General features: G+C 40.3%; 1 protein-coding gene across 48 annotated transcripts in view; it reads right to left on the minus strand.

Annotated features, from left to right (window-relative positions):
* The window catches only part of LOC125275557 (protocadherin alpha-C2-like), a 198,744-nt gene that overhangs the window by 25,122 nt on the left and 152,146 nt on the right, over positions 1–21,476 (minus strand). For 19 of the 48 annotated variants that reach the window (XM_048202612.1, XM_048202621.1, XM_048202611.1 and 16 more), the window contains one exon: positions 12,971–13,039. The exons of 20 other annotated variants lie outside the window; for them this stretch is intronic. In XM_048202612.1, coding sequence (XP_048058569.1) covers positions 12,971–13,039 — 69 coding nt within the window. Of the gene's footprint in view, positions 1–552; positions 3,878–12,970; positions 13,040–15,575; positions 18,350–18,384; positions 21,453–21,476 lie in introns of those variants that run through there. 9 more of the 48 variants (XM_048202617.1, XM_048202605.1, XM_048202615.1 and 6 more) reach the window with 9 other exon arrangements.

Raw genomic sequence — 21,476 nt, forward strand, 5'->3', positions numbered from 1 at the left:
CAAACACATGCATTCTGCAGTGCACACTAAAGACTGCTGCTGTGAATTAATGAGGCACAAAAAGAAAAAAAAGTAAAAATGCTCCAATACAACAGCAGGCATCCATTCCAAGGCCTGATATATACTAAGCAAGACACCTGAGCTTTCCAGAGCTGAAAACAGGCCTGTAGCTGTACTTCAAACAGTAAGCAATACAACTGTAAAAAATGGCTTTTCAAAGTTGTAAATAAAACAAAGATGACTGGAGTTCATTTTTTAGCATTTCTTCAAAATTTCACGTTTAATTCACTGTGTTACTTGCTGTCTCTTTGTAATTAATTGTGAACTTTACTATCAATTTCTGAGTGAAAATTGTCTCTACACAATTTTTTCTGTGTATTTGGAAGCAACAACAACAAATGCCACTAAATCATCTACTCCTAAATCATTATCATCATATCTGAGAGTGAAAAGGCACCACATTAGCAAAAGAGAAGAGAATTTCTCCTCTCTTCATTCATAGATGGATGAGTCACTTGATGGATGCTATAAGAGTGTGGGCACTGCACACACCTGTATTGCCGTAGCGTCGGGCATGCTCAGTCTGCGCACAAACTGCCCGCTCTGTCCTGTGAAGAAACGGTCAGCCCCTGAACCCCAAGTCCCACTCAGCGGTCGGCCCGTATTGTAGAACATAAAAGTGTCACTTCCTGAGGTGGCAGTCAGGCAGGTCTTATAGCAGTACGTTTTAGTTAAAGATCCGTTTCCTCGGACCTCAATGTAGTGTGGCTCCACTTTCAGATCTCTCCGTAGCACCGCGGACTGTTGCTGGACCGTGACCCCACCAGCAGCGGCCCCAGCTCCACCTGTGGCTCCACCACCGGCAGCCCCACCACCACCTCCTCCACCACCACCACCACCATCTTTGGCTGCCTTCTTCATGGTCGTCTTCTTTTTCTTCTTGGACCCACAGCAAGGCGAGCAGGAGCAAGCATCTGGTTGGCTGCAGTAGGCATGGCAGCGAACAATTGCTAGGACGAAGACAGTGAGCAAGAAAACAAAGGTGGTGGCACAGAGGGCAATAAGAAGATACAGGGTCACTTCGGAGAACATCATTGTGCCATGTGGTCTGATTATGCGTTTTGGGTCTGGGGCCACTTTGGGTGGGAGCTCCATGACGCCGACGGTGATTGTTGTAGACGCGGAGCGAGGAGGCGAACCGTGGTCGCGCACATGCACCGTCAGGCTAAAGACAGTGGAATTGTCCTCGATTACTCTCCGTGTCGTGCGGATCTCGCCTGTGTGCTCGTGCACCTTAAACAAGTCCAGTTCAGGTGGGTGATGGAGGCTGTAGAGCAACCAGGCGTTTTCGCCAGCATCTAAGTCCCAAGCCAGCACTCGTGAAACTAGGAAGCCTGCCTCTGAGTTACGCAAAATAGTCTCTGTGGAGTGTGAGCCGTTCGACGCTGGGCGAACAAACCGCGGACTGTGGTCGTTGGCGTCCATGATGTAAATATAGACGGTTGCCACCCTGCTCAAAGGTGGCACGCCGTTGTCTTGAGCTTTAACCTGGAAATGAAACTCACGCAACTTCTCGAAGTCAAACGATCGTAGCGCGTACACCTCACCCGTGGCAGGTTTGACAGACACGTACGATGCCACGGAAATACCATGGTTGTTGTCATTGAGGACGGTGTATGTGATGCGAGCGTTCTCACCGGCATCGGGGTCCGTTGCTTTTACGACGCACAGAGGCGCACTGACCGCATTGTTTTCTGCGACATAAACAGTGTATGAAGTCTGTTTAAAGCGTGGCGGATTGTCGTTCACATCTGCCACTTCCACTCGAACCGTCATTGAGGACGAAAGAGGAGGCGTCCCACCATCCGTGGCTGTAACTGTGACATTATACGATGATATAGTCTCACGGTCCAGGAAGGCTGAGGTAACGATGGTGTAATGGTTTCGGAACGATTTGATTTTAAAGGGAAGGTTAGGGGGAATGATATCCAAGCTGACCTGTTTGTTTTGTCCAGAGTCTCTGTCGTTTATGCTTATTAAACCCACCACGGTGTCTGCCCGAGCGTCCTCTCGAACTGGGCTGGAGAGGGAGGAGAGCACAATCTCAGGAGGGTTATCATTCACATCCAGCACCTCCACCACCACTTTACAGTGCACTGCCACGGCACCTTGGCCTCGATCTGCTGCCTGGATATACATCTCATAGCTGTTGGTTTCTTCATAGTCCACATTGCTCATTACTCTAATTTCCCCGCTGTCTGTGTCTACAGAAAACATCTGCCTCACTCGATCTGGCGTGTACGAGCTAAAAGAGTAATACACCTCCCCATTGGAGCTCTCGTCTCTATCTGTGGCGTTTAGTTTAATTACCAGCGCGCCAACGGGAGAGTTTTCCCGCAGTTTCACTTTATACACGGAGCTGTCGAAGACTGGCACGTTGTCATTGGTATCCAAAACGCGCACGTTGATTTTGGCTGTGCCCGAGCGCGGAGGCGATCCACCATCAGTAGCAGTGATAAGAAACTGGTGAGACTGCAAAAGCTCGCGGTCGAAAGGTTTTTTCAGCACGAGCTCTACGTGTTTTCCATCTGCAGGTGGTTTGGTTGAATCGAGCGCCAGGTGTTCGTTTGAGGTAAGGCGATAATGGCGCACGGAATTTGAGGCGTCGTCAGAATCTTGCGCGCCCTCAATGGAAAACCGCGCGCCTGGCTGTGCGCCCTCGGAGATCTCCAACTGGTACTCGTCTCGAGGGAAAAGCGGCGAGTTGTCATTTGCATCCAGAATCTCAACATCCACGCTGTGCTGTTCAAACGGGCTTTCTAACACCACGTCGAGACTAAGCGTGCAGGTCCCGCTGAATTCACAGAGCGTTTCGCGGTCAATCCGGTCGCTTATAACAAGCTTACCAGTTTTGTGGTTGATGCTGAAGTATCGCCTCGCACTGTCGGAGCTGATTCTGATCCGACGCGCCGAAAGCTTTCGCAGCTCCAGCCCGAGATCCCGCACAAGATCCCCAACGACAGTGCCGCTCTCCAGCTCCTCCTGAATGCTGTAGCGAATTTGTGCATCTGTAAGGACACTTAGTAGAACAACGAAGAAACATAAACAAAGAGGCACGTTCTCTTTTATGCAGCTACATCGCCCTGCAACAGCCATCGCAAGCTGGCAACATCCACAGACGGATTAAAAACCGCTTTTTAGAGCTCGCCGCGCAACAGCTCCAAAGCACGGCATCCAAAAAACGGGCAGACTGTGTGCAGGATGACCAAAGTCTCCGCTGCGCTTGCCTTTTCAAACAGACATTTTCCTGCTTCATCCATGTTCTCTCTTTTGTTTGCGCCTCAGCTCATTTTCTTCTCTCCTCTCCGCGAAGCTGACTCTTGTTTCCCCTCACAAGGGTGCTGCCTATCGCTCCCTCTCTCTCTCTTTCTCTCCTGTCCCCCTCCCTCCCTCACCCTGTGCTGAACAGGCGGGGGATGGGAGCAACGCGCTCTAACCAGCGCAGCTCACTGCATTTCAGCACCTCCGAACAAAAACACCGACAAGCCTATTAACAACCAGATGCGCCACGAAGAATTAAAAATCAAAAGTATGTTAAGGAAAATATAGCTTTCCCTCGCCTTTACAGCATTCGTCTTGGTTTCAAAACATTCTCATTAATATCGATTGAAAACACGGCTGCATTCAATCACAGAGACAGTGCCACCGCCCTTTTTTCATTGTCTCCTCTTCTCAGCGCACAACTGAGGTGACTAAATTGAATTCTATACGGACATTTTCATTTCTCATTAAATGACATTTCACCTTAATAAGAGCAGTTCGTTTAATATCATCACAGCGACATGTTTGGCTTTTAATGAACATATAAAATACTGATTGACAGTATCCTGACAGTATTTTTTTTTTCTCACCTTTCATCTCACTACTCAGCGTCTATGCATTCGATACTGCTGACAGCTCTTATAGTTAGCCGTCAGCACTCACTGGCTGGCCACTCACTCGCTCTTCTTACTGTCCCCAAAACTGACAGATTAAATTGTCACCGATTACAAATGAAGCATCTCTGACTGCTGTGCCTCTCCCACACACTTCCTTCTAATCTCTCGCCCCTCTTTTGCTGTTATCATGGTGCACATCCACTTGTTCATTTTTTTAAATGCACAAAACAGGTGCAGGGACGAACCTTCCGATTCAACATGAAGCTCCTTTCCTACTCTATACCTATCTGTCTGTAAAAAAAAAAAAAAAAAAAAAAAAAAAAAATTGTATACGTGTACACATATGCCAAATGCAATTCCTAATTAATAATCAACAGCAAACCAGCAAAGGAATATAACAAATGAGAAATACAACAAAGCAATTCATCCTAAAGAGGCAAGATTAGTACAGGCCAGAATAGATATAATATCTTGCTCTTCAGAGGTTGGGAAGATCATTCCACCAGTGATGAACAGTGAAGAGGATGATTCGAGTATAGCTAAATAATCATTATTTACACATTATGCAATACATACAAAAACCCAAGACAAATCAAATACGGATAAAAAACTGAAATACATCCCTTATACGGTTTGTGGGTTCACTTGTTGCAGCATGTTCGATGCCGAGCTTCAAGTGAAATAATGGTACCTCACAGGAACCAATCCAAGTCTTTAATTAATCAAGGCTAGGGTGGGAAATTACATCAGCCGCCAACAGTCCTGACACTATATCTATTAATGTCCACTGGGGCTATTAGATATCCATTGGAAGCTATAAACTCTGGGCTGTGTACTGACTTTCTCTCCAGTCAGACATTAGCACACATCTCACACATCCGAGCCACCAGCTCACGCTGTCTCTGGGCAGAAGTGACCAGACTATGGATGATCAACTTTGCATGATGACTTGCAACGAAGATGACCTGGGTCCATGTCGATCCAATTAAGATGTACAGTCGACTTGACCTAAACACCTGTCTTTGTAGTCAAGACTTTAAGGAATGTGACTACATAAAAATAAACGTACCCTGACAAATATACTGTAATAAAATGTGTGACAACAAGGGGCGTTGAGACTGTGATGTCTGGCAGGCTTTGCTGTACAAATAGCAATGCTTTTTAGGCTGATGTTCAGGCCGAATGACCTAAAAGAACCCTGTGCTTTGAATCATCGGGCCACAGGGCCAGTAAACACTCCCCCGCCTTCCTCCCTCTCTGCCACTGAAGAATCTGTGTGCCCACGACAAAAGAGAACGCAGCGACTAGGTCTGATCGGCACTAGAGTTTTTAAGAGAGAAAGAGGGAGGAGAAAAAGAGAAAAGGAGAAACTGGGGGTTTTACAGTTTTTCTCAATCGCTTTGGCAGATTTTTCAAAACAGTCTTAACTGTAAGTGTCACAACTGTTTTCTGGAACATCAGAACTCTATTGCATGTCTGCAAAATGTATACTCACCCAAAACATTTAATTTGTGCATCAAAATCTAGTTACTGTGTTAGTAAATTGGCCAATGCCAACAAAATAAAAAGCGTTTTTTCAATGTGTGAGCAACACTAGTCAAAATGTTTAGATGTTTTTTCACCATGGAAATATTTCTTATATACAAATGTCATGTGTTTTTGACATTGTCTGTTTTCGAGAATGTCAGTTTTGTCTAGAGCTGAATGTTCTTGTCTATCATAGTGAGCTTTTTAGATACAGATTTCAGCAGTAGGTAAAAATTTACTAGGAAAAGTCAGTACACAAAAATATATTAGGTGTCCTTAACTACTATGTAATTACATCAAAAACATGTACTTACAGTGTACTTATTGAGTTCATATTGTATTGCAAATCATGCAGTCCCTCCAGGATTTTGCGATTCTGCGATCGCTGAATTTATAGCAAAATCATGTAAACTCCGCAGTAATCGGAGGATCTTGCATTTTTTCTTAGTAGTCGCAGATTTTCTGCAGATTTTGGGCTTAGACACGAAACTGATTGAGTTCACTGCAGAATTAATATATGATATCTGATATTTGATGTGATATCTGTGGTTTAACAGAGAATTCTGCGACGAATTTAACCTAAATGCTTCTCACAAGATTTCACAGTGATGTTATTAATTCTGTGGTGAATTCAAGCGGTTTCTTCCCAGCGCACGTGTAATCTGGAAACCATGAGAAACATTGTGACACTAACAGAAATAACTTGTGGCAGAAATGGTCTAATGTTTTCGAGTGCTTTTAAGTGCTTCACACAACTTTTCCCAGCACTTCAAAGCTTTAAATATTGCCCAGTTTGAATGTTATTTTTAATGTGATGTCCAAAACATTATTTGTTCATACTTACTAGTTTGTCCCCATTTGTAAAACTAGTTTCACTATGTAGGAAAGCAAACACTTATTTAGAAATAAAAAAGAATAAATTACCACTGTAGTAGATGCTGTAGAGGAGCACTTATTGGCTTATTAGCCATTTCCACACCCTAGTATATATTTTTAATATTTATTAACAATAATAAAAAAGATAATATTATCTGCATCTCAACTCAAGCTCAGTGCTTTTCTGTCCGTCCTCACAGCACTGCCAAATCAGGGGCTGGTGCCACCTTAGAACTTAAAAGGTTAGTTCACCCAAAAATGAAAATTCTGTCATTAATTACTCGTTCCACACCCGTAAGACCTTCATTCATCTTCGGAACACAAATTAAGATATTTTTGATAAAATCCGATGGCTCAGTGAGGCGTCCATTGACAGCAAGTTAATTTACACTTGCCCAGAAAGCTACTAAAGACACATTTAAAACAGTTCATGTGACTACAGTGGTTCAACCTTAATGTTATGAAGCGACGAGAATACATTTCGTGCGCCAAAAAAACAAAATAACGACTTTATTCAACAATATCTAGTGATGGGTGATTTCAAAACACTGCTTTATGAAGCTTCGCAGCTTTCCGAATCTTTTGTTTCGAATCAGTGGTTCGGAGCGTGTATCAAACTGCCAAAGTCACGTGATTTCAGTAAATGAGGCTTCGTTACGTCATAAGTTCGTAACATCATAACTTTTTGAAATTTCAATGTTTCACCACTGGGGGCGATGATCTCTGTGAAACCATGAAAACTGTAAATATTGCCACAAATTTTTAGAAAAGCCGCCGCAAATTCAGTCAATTTAGGCCGCAAAAATCAGAAAAAAGTCCTGCGAAATCCTGAAAGGACTGTTTAGGTAACAATTTATTTTAGTGTCCTTGTTACATATGTTACATGTACTTACCATAGTAATAACAGTAAATTGTGCATAATTACATGCTTCTAACCCTCAACCTAACCCTATAGTAAGTACATGTTGTTAATTAATATTACTCTGTACTTAAATATATAATTAGTCTGTAACAATGACACCTTAAAATAAAGGTAACCATACTTTATTTTACAGTCCCATGTACATACTATGCACTTATTATAGTAATTACAATAGCTGGGTAATAACTATGTACTAACCCTAATCCTACCCATAAACCTAACCTGAACCCATGTAGTTACCTTATATTAACCAGTACTTTCTTATATAAGTACAGTGTAAGTACATGCAAGTGCACGTACTGTAAAATAAAGTGCAACCCAAAACACTTTTGCTGCTATTGAGGAGGGATAAGGGTAAGGTTAGGGACAGGTTTGGTAGAATTAAGGGTGGTTTAAATGAAGGGTCAACAGTGTAATTATAGATTTAATTACAGATATTTTTAAAACATAAGTACAATGTAAAACATGTATACACAATAAGTGCATTGTATCAAATGATTAATTTGAATGTTAGTACATGGTAGTTAAAGACACCTATAATATAAAGTGGGACAGAACATTTATATTTATACAGCACATTAATATTTGTAGAAATGTATTTGTAAACTGAAAATTCACAGTTGCTTGTTCATTTTTACACACTCTATTATGTCTTCCCCGAACACCACACATTCTTACATATCGTCCTATTGCTCTCCCATGACAGGCAACTATACATTTTCAGTTTTTATGTAACACATTCCTACAAAAAATAAACTGCTGTTGTTCCATGTTCAAAAATGGTAGTGATTGTGCTGGGCAAACTCGTAAAATAATAAATAGCCAAAACTAATAAATAATATTAGTAATATTCATGCTAGTAAGCAACTAGTTAAAAGTGAGAATTGTTCCCCATACTAAAGTGTTACCAAACATTCTTTCCTCATTCAAACCCAAATTCTTCACATCTATTCTTTCCTATTTTATTCTGCAAAGGTGAGCTCTGACTGCGCTGCCCTGACATTTCACAGACGCTCCCTGCGGGACACGCACGGCTGTTTACGCCCATTTGAAAGAGGGGGGACAAAAAACATCAGCGGTAATCTCGCCAATTATGCACGCAAGCTGATTCAAACACCTGGCCTTTCCTTCGAGGTCTGTCTAGCATGTACACGCGCACACACATTCTCTCGCTGTCGTTTTCTGTGTCTCATTGTGCTGTGATGCATTTGTACAACATTGACATCTCCCTGCTTTACCTGTTAGAATCGCATCCATCTGCTGTCTGCTTCTAATTGTTTTCCCCCTCGGGGTTTTAGATTAAGTTATCTCTCCTACTCTCTGCTCAAACGGACACCTGTCAGACTAAACAAAAAAGACGGTTCTTTGCTCCATCTGAAGCCGAAACTCACCCAAACAAGTATCATCAATGTTATGCAATGGATGAATGTTTCTGTCATGGGAACCTTTTAATCAAAAACGAACAATTCTCATCGACCACCCATTCATTTGCCTTGCTCTGAAATGCGTCTTATTAAAATTAAAAGTTCTTTAAGGCACCGTAACTTCAACTATCAGACTTTCTACATGTAAGCAGTACATATGCACATTATTTATCCTGGCATACAAATGTCTGAGACCATTTAAAGACTATTACAAAAGGAGAAAAAAAGACGCAGAATTAAAAAATCTAGATTCTCTAAATTTGTTCTTAATTCTTGTAGACTTGACAGCATAGCGCAGAACATGACAGAAAAACGCTAATCTCCTCAACTCTCTGTATCAGAGTCTACAGCTCATCAGAGTGCTACTATTAGATATTAATTTCCAGCACTACTCACTCATTATAAATGACTCTAAAATATTAACGCTGGATCATTGCAGTGCAGTTATTGCCCCTTTAAAAAGACATTCATTAGACTGCAATAATGGCTATTGTGCAGCACAGAGCTTTGCAGGACCAGCTTTGAGACTGTTGCACAGTTGTTAGAGGTGAGTCTGAACACTAATGTTTATGAGAGCGTCTTCTGTATAATTCATGTGTTGCATTGTCCTCACATGTCTTAATGAGAGTGTGTGAGTCAGTGTTGTCTGTCTACAAAATGTGTGTGAGTCAGTTTCGTGGCTTCTGTTTGACTGGGACTTCCCTCTTCATTGTCACTCTGCTCAGGGCCACGAGTGATGACCTCACCGCATCTATCATTCATAGTAAAAGGGTGATATCATCAGAAAACAACCATGCTCTATTCAAAAAACATTTTGTTTTATTCATGATTATATGTTATCTAATTTTTAATATTTTGCATAGATGTTTGTTTTAGAAATATATTTCCTTAACATTTTATTTGCTATAGAAATATATAATTCTGTTTTTTTTTTTTTTTTTTTATCTAATTAAATTCAAAATTTGTATTGTGCAATTGAATATACACAACTTTTGCTATTTATACTGATTAAAGCTTTGCAATGGCATATAAGCTACACATATAAATATCAATTACACCTTCTATAAAGTTCATGGACCAATGCTAAATTTTCTATATATTGTAATCATTTGAGCTTGAGCTTGTTGTTATTGCTATGTTAGTGAACTGTGTGATTTGTATTATGTACATTTCTGAAATGCATTACTTGGATACAATCACCTCTGATATCAGATCACTGTAAATTGTAATGTAGACGCATGCATTTTCTGTAAAGCTACTTTGAAACAATATGCATTGTGAAAAGCACAATACAAATAAATTTGAACTGAACTGAATTGAACTTTTTCCCCCCTCATGACACCTTTACTATTTTTTTTTTTCTAGGAGACCAGAATATTAATTAGATATATCTTGAAATACCAAGAAGAAAAGAAGATGACTGGGTGTGTCAGTATGTACTGGATGTTGTCAAACAGAGCATGGGTAAAGTCAGACCTCTATGGGTACAAAAGAAGAACTGCAGGTCTTTACATCTCACATATCAGAATGCATTAGATCCTGTCTCTTGCTGTTTTTTTTTTTTAAACCTAACTCCAAAGACACAAAGAAACAATGGAATTAGAACAAATAAATCCTCTTTTCAAAGCTCATCTCAAAACACTGCATTGCTCTTATCCTCAGTACTTATGTCTGCATGTCATCTCTTCTGTTTCTCTTGCAGTATAAACTATTTTTAAGACAATCTATTCTTCCTCCTTTTTTTCCTTCTCTGGCACAAACTGTCACATCCTGACCAATCATCAACGTATGAGAATTTAATAAAGTGAGAAAGTACTATAATCACATTGAAACATTGTCAAAACAAATATTGGTAGCACTTTATTTTACAGTACATGTACTTATTAGAGTAATTATAATAACTCTGTAATAACTAGGTACTAACCCTGAACCTACACCTAAACCTAACCTTAACCCGTGTAGTTACCTTATATTACTCAGTATTTTCTTGGGTAAGTACACTGTAAGTACATGTAAGTACACATACTCTAAAATAAAGTGCAACCCAAATACATTTATAAATTTCTCTAATAATTAAACAAAACTCCCAAGACAGGCGTTACTAATCATAGCCTAGATTTTTAGACAAGCATTCAAACTTCTAGCACTTTTTCAAACCCACTTTTAGGTACTGCAGAATAAATAAAACATTCAAAATTCTCTGTTGTATTCTCTGCAGGCACAGCTAAACGCACCCAGAACTCTCTTCATATCTGTATGCCAACGTGATCCCCGGATCTGCGATCCCAAAGCGTGTGTAATTTCTCCTCCATTACATTTTTCCGTCAGAGAACAGGCCAGGATTTTACTGAACACAAAACAATTCAACCTCTGGGGCCCTGATAAACCCCGCTGCCTCAGCACCGGTTGCCCTTCAGAAGCCTGATTCTAAAACAGACGCCTGTGGAGGTGAAACAATGCTATCAGGCAATGCAGACAAGCCTCAGTAGTCCTCAGCACAGAGTCACAAAGCCACTACTGAGGGCTCCGTAAATGTGTGAAAACCAGAATATCAAGCAGCCAAGTTCCCCCTTCTCTCTCTGTTTTTCTTTTTGCTGCTTGGTTATAGAGGCCAGACAACTGTGAATGCACATCAGGCCATCCATTTATAAAATAAACAGATATATTATATTTCAGAATAAATGCTGAAACGTTATATCAGTCAAAAGCTTGAGACAAAACAAAGCAAAATGTACCAAAATCAGAAGCTGTTGAAGATGTGAATTGTTCCATTAATCTCTGTACTAATAATACTAACTTATTGTCCAATGCAGTTGAAACAAGTATTGTCACTTTCAGCTTTCCATAGTCAGAATTGTTCATAATATTTTTAAACATTAAACATTTTTTTTTAGAAGTGAATAGGTTGATAGATTAATGCATCAGCATGGAAGCTTGTTTCTGCCACTAAATTAAAAAAAATAAAAAGCTAATTGTGGCTTTTTATCTCACAATTCTGACTTTTTTCTCAGAATTGCATGTTTATATCTCACAATTTTGACTGTATAACTCACAATTCTGACTTTATATCACGCAATTCTGACTTTATATCTCACAATTTTGACTTTTTAACTCACAATTCTGATTTTATATCACGCAATTTTGACTTCATAACACAATTCTGACTTTATAACTCACAATTCTGACTTTATATCTCACAATTTTGACTTTACAACTCCCAATTCTGATTTTATATTACACAATTTTGACTTTATAACACAATTTTAAGATTAAAAAAAAAAAAAAAAAAAGTTGCAATGACCTTTTTTTCATAGCGGAAACAAGCTTCTATACAAATGAATAGCTGCTTAAGTTTGTCAAACTTTGCCAGGTTTATAATGACCTACTAAAAGATTTTTGCAAAGACAAATGTCCAGATTTGTGTTTCCTATTGGTTCTCAAATTCCTTGCACAATTGTACACTCTGCTTTGTTAATATTCAGTACTCATTACATCTTCATGTATAGGGCACAAAACAAAATTTTGCAAATATTGTTTCTGCTAATTCCTTCAGTGTAATCTGGAGAACATATCACTATACTACAATGTAAAGGTTCTTCCAAGCAGAACAAGCTAATATATTCCCCAGATTTTATGTCAATAGTCAAAAGTCTGACCTGTACATCTCAAATGATAAAACTGCACCACTGAAGTGCTTTATTAGAAACAAAATATACCAACTTTGTGGGAAAGACATGGTGATTAAAAAAAATTCATCATCTTCTCATACTCCTTCTCTCTCTCTTTCTCTGTCTCAGTCTCTCAATAAGCCTATGATAAATTCTGTCATGTTTAATCAGTGGCTAAACTCCCAGCGGCTGCTGTTTCTACACTCACCCTCCCAAGAGTGAATTAATTCAGTGAATCTGTTTTATTGTCTCCCTGACACCCTCATTTGTTTGCCTGATACCACCTGCTTCCCCATTTATTCCTTCGTTTTCATGAACATCCTCTGACACTATACTGTCGTTCTTTTCTGTTCATTTACCAGCTCACCACACCCTTTCTGCTCACACAGACTCCGTATGCTCTCTCCCGTTTCCCCCCACCCCCCTCTCTCTCTCTGTGGGTGTGGCAAAATGCAGTATTGGCTAGTTATAAAGAAACAGAGCCCGGTCGTCATGACAACCTGAAGATGGAGGGATAGGAAAAGACACTAAGTGCTAAGATTGCAATGTAACATCATTGTGGTGTGTGTTCAGATAGAATGTGAAGGAGACAGAAAAGAAGCATATGTCACTAACCTGTTTATGGAGTGACTGGTTGATAATTGTCCCACTGAACTGTGGGTCATGTGGTAACTGTAGGACAAACTAGGACAGGGCGATAGAGCAAAGAAATGACAACATTCAATATTTAAATTTGCATTTAATTTAGCTCTAAAACTTTAGCCAAACAGTCAATATTGCCAATTATATTCAAAATGTTTAAGGCTAAATACAGTAACAATTGTGTTAAAATAATCATGCCACAATTTAGAGTTCAAATTGATTGATTTGAATGGACAGGTTGAACTGATTGATAAGAACAGAGTTAAAACATACCATTTTATCAAATAACAATTAATTCAAAGATGCAATAAAACAAAACAAAAAAAAATCTTTGCTTTAACGCTTTCATTCTTGCAAGTCATGATACAAGGAAAGATCTAATGCTGTATGACATGGTCTTAACGGCCAATTTTCTAAAATAAATGCATTAAAATAAATCTATCCTGCTGCACAACTAATGTTTACTCAGTTTCTATCTGTTCAGGACTTCTCTTGCACTAAGTGAAATTGCTGAAATGTAAAACATTTAGCTGAACTCTTCTTCTTTCTATCTCAGTAATGTGCTCATGAAATCGATTTAATGCTCTGTACAAACCAGGGTCATCGCAGGACTGTAATGAAACCTCTGCTGCAGAACACTGCTGGTCAACAAATATCAACTGTGCAACCTCTTCTCATATTAGCAAAGTATCACAACACAGACGCACCTATACACTGACTCTATAAACAGCATGGCTATGTTTGCGGTTGTTGTCAGAGTGACTCTGTCCTCAGCAGAACTGGAGCACAGGGTGGGGTTTTGGTGTGATTGACAGTGATGATGTCACAGCTATGAGCTCAGCCTGCAAACCAAGGGCTCCTGCAGCGCAGAACGGAAAATTACAGTCCCTTCCCCCACTCCATTTCCTCTCTCTCTCTCTCTCTCTCTCTCTCACTCTCGGTGTCTCTCTGCGTATTCCTCTCTCTACCTTTTATCCCATCTCTCCTTTCTCAACACCCCCACTCTCCTCCCTTTTTTTCTCTCTCCCATCCCCCTCTCGTTCTCCCACACAGGCAACATGCATCAGCTTGGAAGGAAAATCTCAGCCGGCACAGAGACAATAACAGAGCTGAATTCTGCTTTGTGTGGTTCTGCTCAACACAACAAAGCAAACACAGCAAAAGCACAAACCTGCAGGTCTATTGTAAAACTGTAATAAATAAATAAATAAGATCCTTATATTTAAAGCACACAAAAGCTATAAATAAGCAGTTGCTGTGCACAGAAGAGCACCAGGACATTATTGAAATGTGCACAAATAATGCTAACTCTGTTATAAAAAAGGTCAGATGTTCTCGCTTCAATCAAAGCACACAATATAATTCTCTTTGGAACATTCTCAAATCATGCTTATGGGTCATCAGTTTTGTTTTTTGTTTTTTTCTGGAGCCATCATCTCAAATGCTGCAGTCAAATTCTAAGAAATTCATATTTGCAATGCAAGCTCATGCAAGCTCATGCAATCCTTTAAAGACTACAGCAGAGACAAACACAACCAGATCGGCTTAAAAGCATAGACAGATGAAAGAGAGAAAGCAAACAATGTGGGAAATAAAATACAGGTTTAATTTGCGAAGGAGACAGAACTATATATAGGGATATAAGATAGCCCTTCTCAAAATTACAGGCTGTAGAAATTATCCTAAAGGCTCTCCCCTACTGAGAGGCCTCAGCTGCATGGTGAAAGAAAGAGAGAGAGTGTGTGTGGTTAAGATTTTATGCTACTGAACCCTGTTTACAAACTGAATCTAAATTAAAATTCCATTGGGAAATAGCTTGTAAATGGATTGAAAGAGAGAGAGAGAGAGAGAGAGAGGTTGAGTGTTTGGAAAGGGAGAGACAATATTTTAAAAAGGTGCACCACCAGTACTAATCAGTACTGTCTGCAGTAAGAGAAAAACAAACAAAGAAAAAAGATGAGGAAGATAGGGAAAAGGCATGTGTTCGGTAAGATAGCATTGGTAAATTCAAGCCCAGTAGCAGCATCATTTTTTTTCCTATTTATGTGTCAGAGATTTTCCAAGCGGAACACAAAAGCCGAGCATGGCCTCTTTAACCAACATGACACAGACAGCAACAAATCCGCTTCACGTGACAGCCGTCTGACTCTTGCTCAGACCTAGAAACAGCCGTGGTATCGCTGCATAATAAAGAGGTCAAACCATGTAAAAACAATAATAATAATAATAATAATAATAAATAACCTTCAGTAATAATATATATATATATATATATATATATATATATATATATATATATATATATATATATATATATATATATATTACTTAAAAAAAAAAATCTGTTTAGTTTGGCAAAACAAAAATTGATATTCAATAAGGCACCATTAAGCATATTGTTGCTGCTTGACAGAGTCAAACTATATGCTCAATCCCAGTGTGTTTCAGTACCATGGAGAGCTCTCAGGCGATCTGAAAACGGCTCGTCATTCAACAGGAGATGTCAGATTTTTGTATACACATGGGGAAATAAAGTATATTTTAACTGAACTAGTAGTGGCCCCCTAAAAGGTCTTACCTTCTCTTTATTAGGAAGTGTTTGAGTTCTGGTAAAAGTGTCTCCTCCATTAATACTGATCAGTTCTGCATCTGCAGGAGGAAATTGCGCGGGGAAAACCACTACGTCACTCTTCAGAGTGTCCGAGCTAAAACACACGTCATACTGCTGAGTAGATTTGGAGTAAGACCAGCTCCCGTCAGGGTGTGTGGTGATCATCGGGGCGCTGTACCTGCCCAAACTGCCGTCTGTCCTGTGGCATTTTACAGCTATCAAACTGATGAGGCTCAGTAAAAAGATGACAGACACACACACAATGGCGATCAGCAAATACAGATTTAAATCCGAGAAACTCTCCTCCTTTATCGGCGCGTGTCTGAATGGAGTCTTGACGTCACCTGCGCTTTCAACAACCACAACATCAATAGACACAGTCGCTGACAGTGAGGGCTCTCCGTTATCACACACCAAAATGACCAGCGGGTGAGTTTTCAGGTCATTGTCACTCATTCTCCTCTTAGTCCTGATCTCCCCGCTGCTGCTTCCGATTCGGAACAGATTGTTTCCTTTGGGTTCAGAGATGTGGTAAGACAGCAGCGCGTTGTAACCAGAATCTGCATCTACAGCCCTGATCTTGGCCACAAAGTAGCCCGCCTCAGCAGAATACGGAATGTTCTCCGTGTTAACGGAACCGAGCTCGGAATAGGGCGCGAGAATCCCGGGACTGTTGTCATTCTCATCCAGGATAAAAACATTTACAGTCACGTTACTGCTGAGAGGAGGAACACCAGAGTCTGTGGCCTGAACTTTAAACTCAAACGTTTTCATCTCCTCATAGTTAAACGACTGTAAACTGTGAATATCTCCACTGTCAGAGTTTATACTAACAACAGAATATGTAGTTCCAGATTTGTGAAGTGGTTCCAGTAATGCATAAGTAATTTTGGAATTTTCATCTGAATCTGGATCAACAGCCGAAATAGTGTAAATGATTTGGCCTTTAGGCCCATTTTCTTTTACAAATATATTTATAACAGGATTTGGAAAACGTGGGGGATTGTCATTAACATCAGATACATATACCGTGAAAACGCGTGTGGAAGAAATAGGCGGAGTCCCTTCATCTGACGCCATGATTGTGACATTATATCGATCAACACGCTCTCTATCCAAAGGCCCATCCACTACAAGAGAATAATAATTCTTGTACGATGACTGTAATTTAAAAGGAACATCACCTACCACTTTCCCATGCGTATTCCCATTCTTCCCCGAGTCTTTGTCAGATATCGTTATCAAAGCCACCGTTGTTTCTTTTTTAGCATCCTCCCTTACTGTGTTCACTTGAGACGTTAATGATATTTCTGGCTCGTTGTCGTTTATATCTAAAACCTCTACTAATATTTTACAGTGCGCGGACCGCGGACTCGCTCCTTTGTCTTTAGCCTGAGCATGAATCTCATAAGCATTGTGTTGCTCAAAATCCACACTGCCCTGCACTGAAATGACACCGGTAGCGGAATCAATTTTAAAAGCGCTGTTTGTTTTGTCATCGCTGTCTTGGTGAACTAAAGAATAAATAATTTCACTATTCACACCCTCATCCAAATCAGTAGCATTCAGATTTATGACTAATGTTCCCATTGGTGCATTCTCAACGAGACGCACTATGTAAAGAGCTTTACCAAACACGGGTGCGTTATCATTTACATCTTGTACATTTATGATTATCTGCGTTGTACCCGATTTTGGAGGTTTCCCTCCGTCTACAGCGGTCAGTGTGAGCTGGATCACAGGCTGTTTCTCTCGATCTAACGCTTTCTGCAGCACTAATTCAGCAGACACACTCTGATCTCTTCCGCTTTGTACATCCAGAGAGAAATGCTCGTTTGGACTCAGCTTGTAGCTCTTTACCGAGTTCGCTCCAACATCAGGATCCGACGCTCTCGGCAACTGAAATCTGTCTCCAACAAACGCATTCTCTGATATGTTAAACTGCTTGGACCTAACACGAAACGACGGAGCATTGTCATTAATGTCTAAAATATTTATCTCAATGCGAAACAGGTTTAACGGATTATTAACAATGGCTTCTAAATTCACTGAACATTGCGGTGAGGCAGGACAAAATTCCTCCCTGTCGATCCTTTCGCTGACGAACAGAACACCAGTTCTCAAATTAACCTCAAAATATTTCCTTCCCAAAACTGCGGGGATGTGAAATCCGCGTGATTCCAGTTCTTGAATATTCAAATTAAGATCCTTTGCGATATTTCCAACAAATGTCCCCGTGTTCACCTCCTCTGAAATGGAGTATGAGATCTGGGCTGAAGCCGTAGACAGCAAGCGCAGCAAAACCAGACAAATAGCAGTCCCGCTGAGAGGAATTATTCGAGCCATTACGCATCTATTTTGTAAACTCCACAAATCGCTGCAAAAATAATATTAACAAAACAGGTTCCATTCTTTGATTTTATTCCACTGTATGTAATTTGTTTCTATGCATACAGCAGTGAAGGCGAAATAGAACAAAAGCGCCTGAGTGCGCGCTCAAGTAAGGACTAGGAGGAGCCAATGTGGGCGCGCACGAACATTGCAAAACACTTCAATACTGACACCAAGTGGCTTCAAAGAGAGAAATAGGCTATAACATGGCAAAAGAAAGAAAGAAAAAAAAACTGGTATAAGCTTTAAGAACAGTACAAAACCGTTTGTTTTGGGTTTACGCATTTTAAAGATTTGTGTTCAAAACATTATTATAAAAGAAATGGGAAAAAAAAAAAAAAAAAAAAAAAAAAAAACATACTGTAGGCTATATGGAATCTCTTACCTTCTCTTTATTAGGAAGCGTTTGTGTTCTGGTAAAAGTGTCTCCTCCATTAATACTGATCAGTTCTGCATCTGCAGGCGGAAATTGCGCGGGGAAAACCACTACGTCACTCTTCAGAGTGTCCGAGCTAAAACACACGTCATACTGCTGAGTAGATTTGGAGTAAGACCAGCTCCCGTCAGGGTGTGTGGTGATCATCGGGGCGCTGTACCTGCCCAAACTGCCGTCTGTCCTGTGGCATTTAACAGCTATCAAACTGATGAGGCTCAGTAAAAAGATGACGGACACACACACAATGGCGATCAGCAAATACAGATTTAAATCCGAGAAACTCTCCTCCTTTATCGGCGCGTGTCTGAATGGAGTCTTGACGTCACCTGCGCTTTCAACAACCACAACATCAATAGACGCAGTCGCTGACAGTGAGGGCTCTCCGTTATCACACACCAAAATGACCAGCGGGTGAGTTTTCAGGTCATTGTCACTCATTCTCCTCTTAGTCCTGATCTCCCCGCTGCTGCTTCCGATTCGGAACAGATTGTTTCCTTTGGGTTCAGAGATGTGGTAAGACAGCAGCGCGTTGTAACCAGAATCTGCATCTACAGCCCTGATCTTGGCCACAAAGTAGCCCGCCTCAGCAGAATACGGAATGTTCTCCGTGTTAACGGAACCGAGCTCGGAATAGGGCGCGAGAATCCCGGGACTGTTGTCATTCTCATCCAGGATAAAAACATTTACAGTCACGTTACTGCTGAGAGGAGGAACACCAGAGTCTGTGGCCTGAACTTTAAACTGGAAAGTTTTCATCTCCTCATAGTTAAACGACTGTAAACTGTGAATATCTCCACTGTCAGAGTTGATGTTGATCATGGATGTTACCGGGCCGCTTTTAGAGCTTTCCAGTACAGAATATGTTATCCGGGAATTATCACCTACGTCAGGATCTAAAGCAGAAACTGTATGAATAACAGCTCCAATCTGACTGTTCTCTTTCACATAAACATTAATGACGGGCTCTGGAAAGCGCGGCGCGTTGTCATTCACATCAGAAACGTGTACAGCAATGACACTGGTGCTGGAGAGAGGCGGAGTCCCTTCATCAGTAGCTGTGATGGTCACGTTATACTCGGACGCGCGCTCTCTGTCTAGAGGACCGTCTACCACTAAAGTATAATAATTCTTGTAAGAGTTCTGAACTTTAAAAGGAACAGAGCCCTGAATCTTTAAGGTTACCTGTCCGTTTTTACCAGCATCATTATCAGTTACAGTTATCATTCCAACCATCGTGCCAATCGGAGCATCTTCTTTTACAGTGCTCACTAAAGACGTCACAGATATCACCGGTGTGTTGTCATTCACATCCACAACTTCGACCAATACTTTACAGTGAGCCGCTTTCGGATTATAACCTCTGTCTTTTGCTTGTACTCGGAGTTCGATTGCATTCCTCTGCTCGTAATCAACATCTTTTTGTACAAAAATGTCACCTGTTTCTGAGTTTATCGAAAATGCATCTACATTTTTGTCATTGTTGTGATTAACTATTGAATAAATAATTTCACCGTTCACACCCTCATCTAAATCAACAGCTTGAACAGTAATTACGTGAGTACCACGTGCCGCATTCTCAGTGGTTTTGGCTTTATACAAAGACTTACTGAAAACAGGAATATTATCATTAACATCCACAACATTAACAATAATCTCTGTTGTACCAGATTTGGGAGGTTTTCCTCCGTCTACAGCGGTCAGTGTGAGCTGGATCACAGGCTGTTTCTCTCGATCTAAAGCTTTCTGCAGCACTAATTCAGCAGATACACTCTGATCTCCTCCGCCCTGTACATCCAGAGAGAAATGTTCATTTGGACTCAGTTTGTAGTTCTTTACCGAATTACTGCCTACATCCGCGTCAAACGCGCCCTGTAATGGAAATCTCTCCCCTGGAATAGCTGATTCAGTAATATTTAAATGTATTATTGATGTCTGAAATGCGGGTGCATTATCATTAATGTCAACAACATTTATTTCAAATCTGTAAATATTCAATGGAGAGCTAATCATGGCTTCTAAAGGCAGCGAACATTTGACATTCTGCTCGCAGATCTCTTCTCGATCAATTCTTTCTCTGACACTGAGAATTCCAGTTTTTGTATTTAAATCGAAATACCTCTTGTTCGGTCCCGGAACTATATGGAAACCTCGTACCTCAAGATCTTGAATATTCAGATTAAAATCCTTCACCAAATTCCCAACTGCAGTTCCTGGGTTCGCTTCCTCAGACACGGAATAGACAAACTGTCCGCCCGTTATATTCCAAAGCCGACACAGAAAGTACACACAAAGCCAAAGCCGAAATTTTGATTGGCCTTTGGATTTCATTGTCTCCAGATCTTCTGAATATGACAAAATCGTAAAAATCCGATAGCATAGTCGCTGAGAAACGTCACACGAAACCGCGCACTACAGCAGCTTCCTGACACAATGGCGAATTCTGAACAAAGCCTCTCTGCTCGGGAAGCTACAAAATGAGGCGGAGCTTATAGTGGAGTTATGGAAATTCTCCTGTAAAATGGAAGGCTAGTGACATCGTGCGGACAACTGCAAACTCTACAGTTTCTAAATAAACTATTTTGATGTTTAATCTATCAGTTGTAAACGCATAAAATTAAAACAAATTTGATAATGTCTAAAATGGCAAAAGTGTCCACATCATACTGGCTGTCTATTTATAACAGTGGCATAAAACACAAATACTGAGCAAGGTTATATAATAACTACAAAATTGTCTTAAAAGTAGGGTAAACTTACAAGACAGGAAAAGACATGAAACAGAAATACATTCATACGGCACTATCGGATAAAATAGTGGATTATTAAGAGCATTTGCGTTTTCAGCACCACGGACAGAGCGCGCTATAGTGCAAAACAAGAATAAAATAGACTTGGGAGAAGAAGGTAATGGTTCATAATTAATTTCCCCCAGTCTTAATCTAAAAAAATAATACTGAATAATACAATACTGAACATTCAAGGAGAAATTGCAACTCTAAACCAAATTGAACAGAAAAACGTGTTTTCCTCACTTTTAATAA

This window comes from Megalobrama amblycephala, linkage group LG9 (genome assembly GCF_018812025.1).
Source record: "Megalobrama amblycephala isolate DHTTF-2021 linkage group LG9, ASM1881202v1, whole genome shotgun sequence".
NCBI classification, from domain to species: domain Eukaryota; kingdom Metazoa; phylum Chordata; class Actinopteri; order Cypriniformes; family Xenocyprididae; genus Megalobrama; species Megalobrama amblycephala.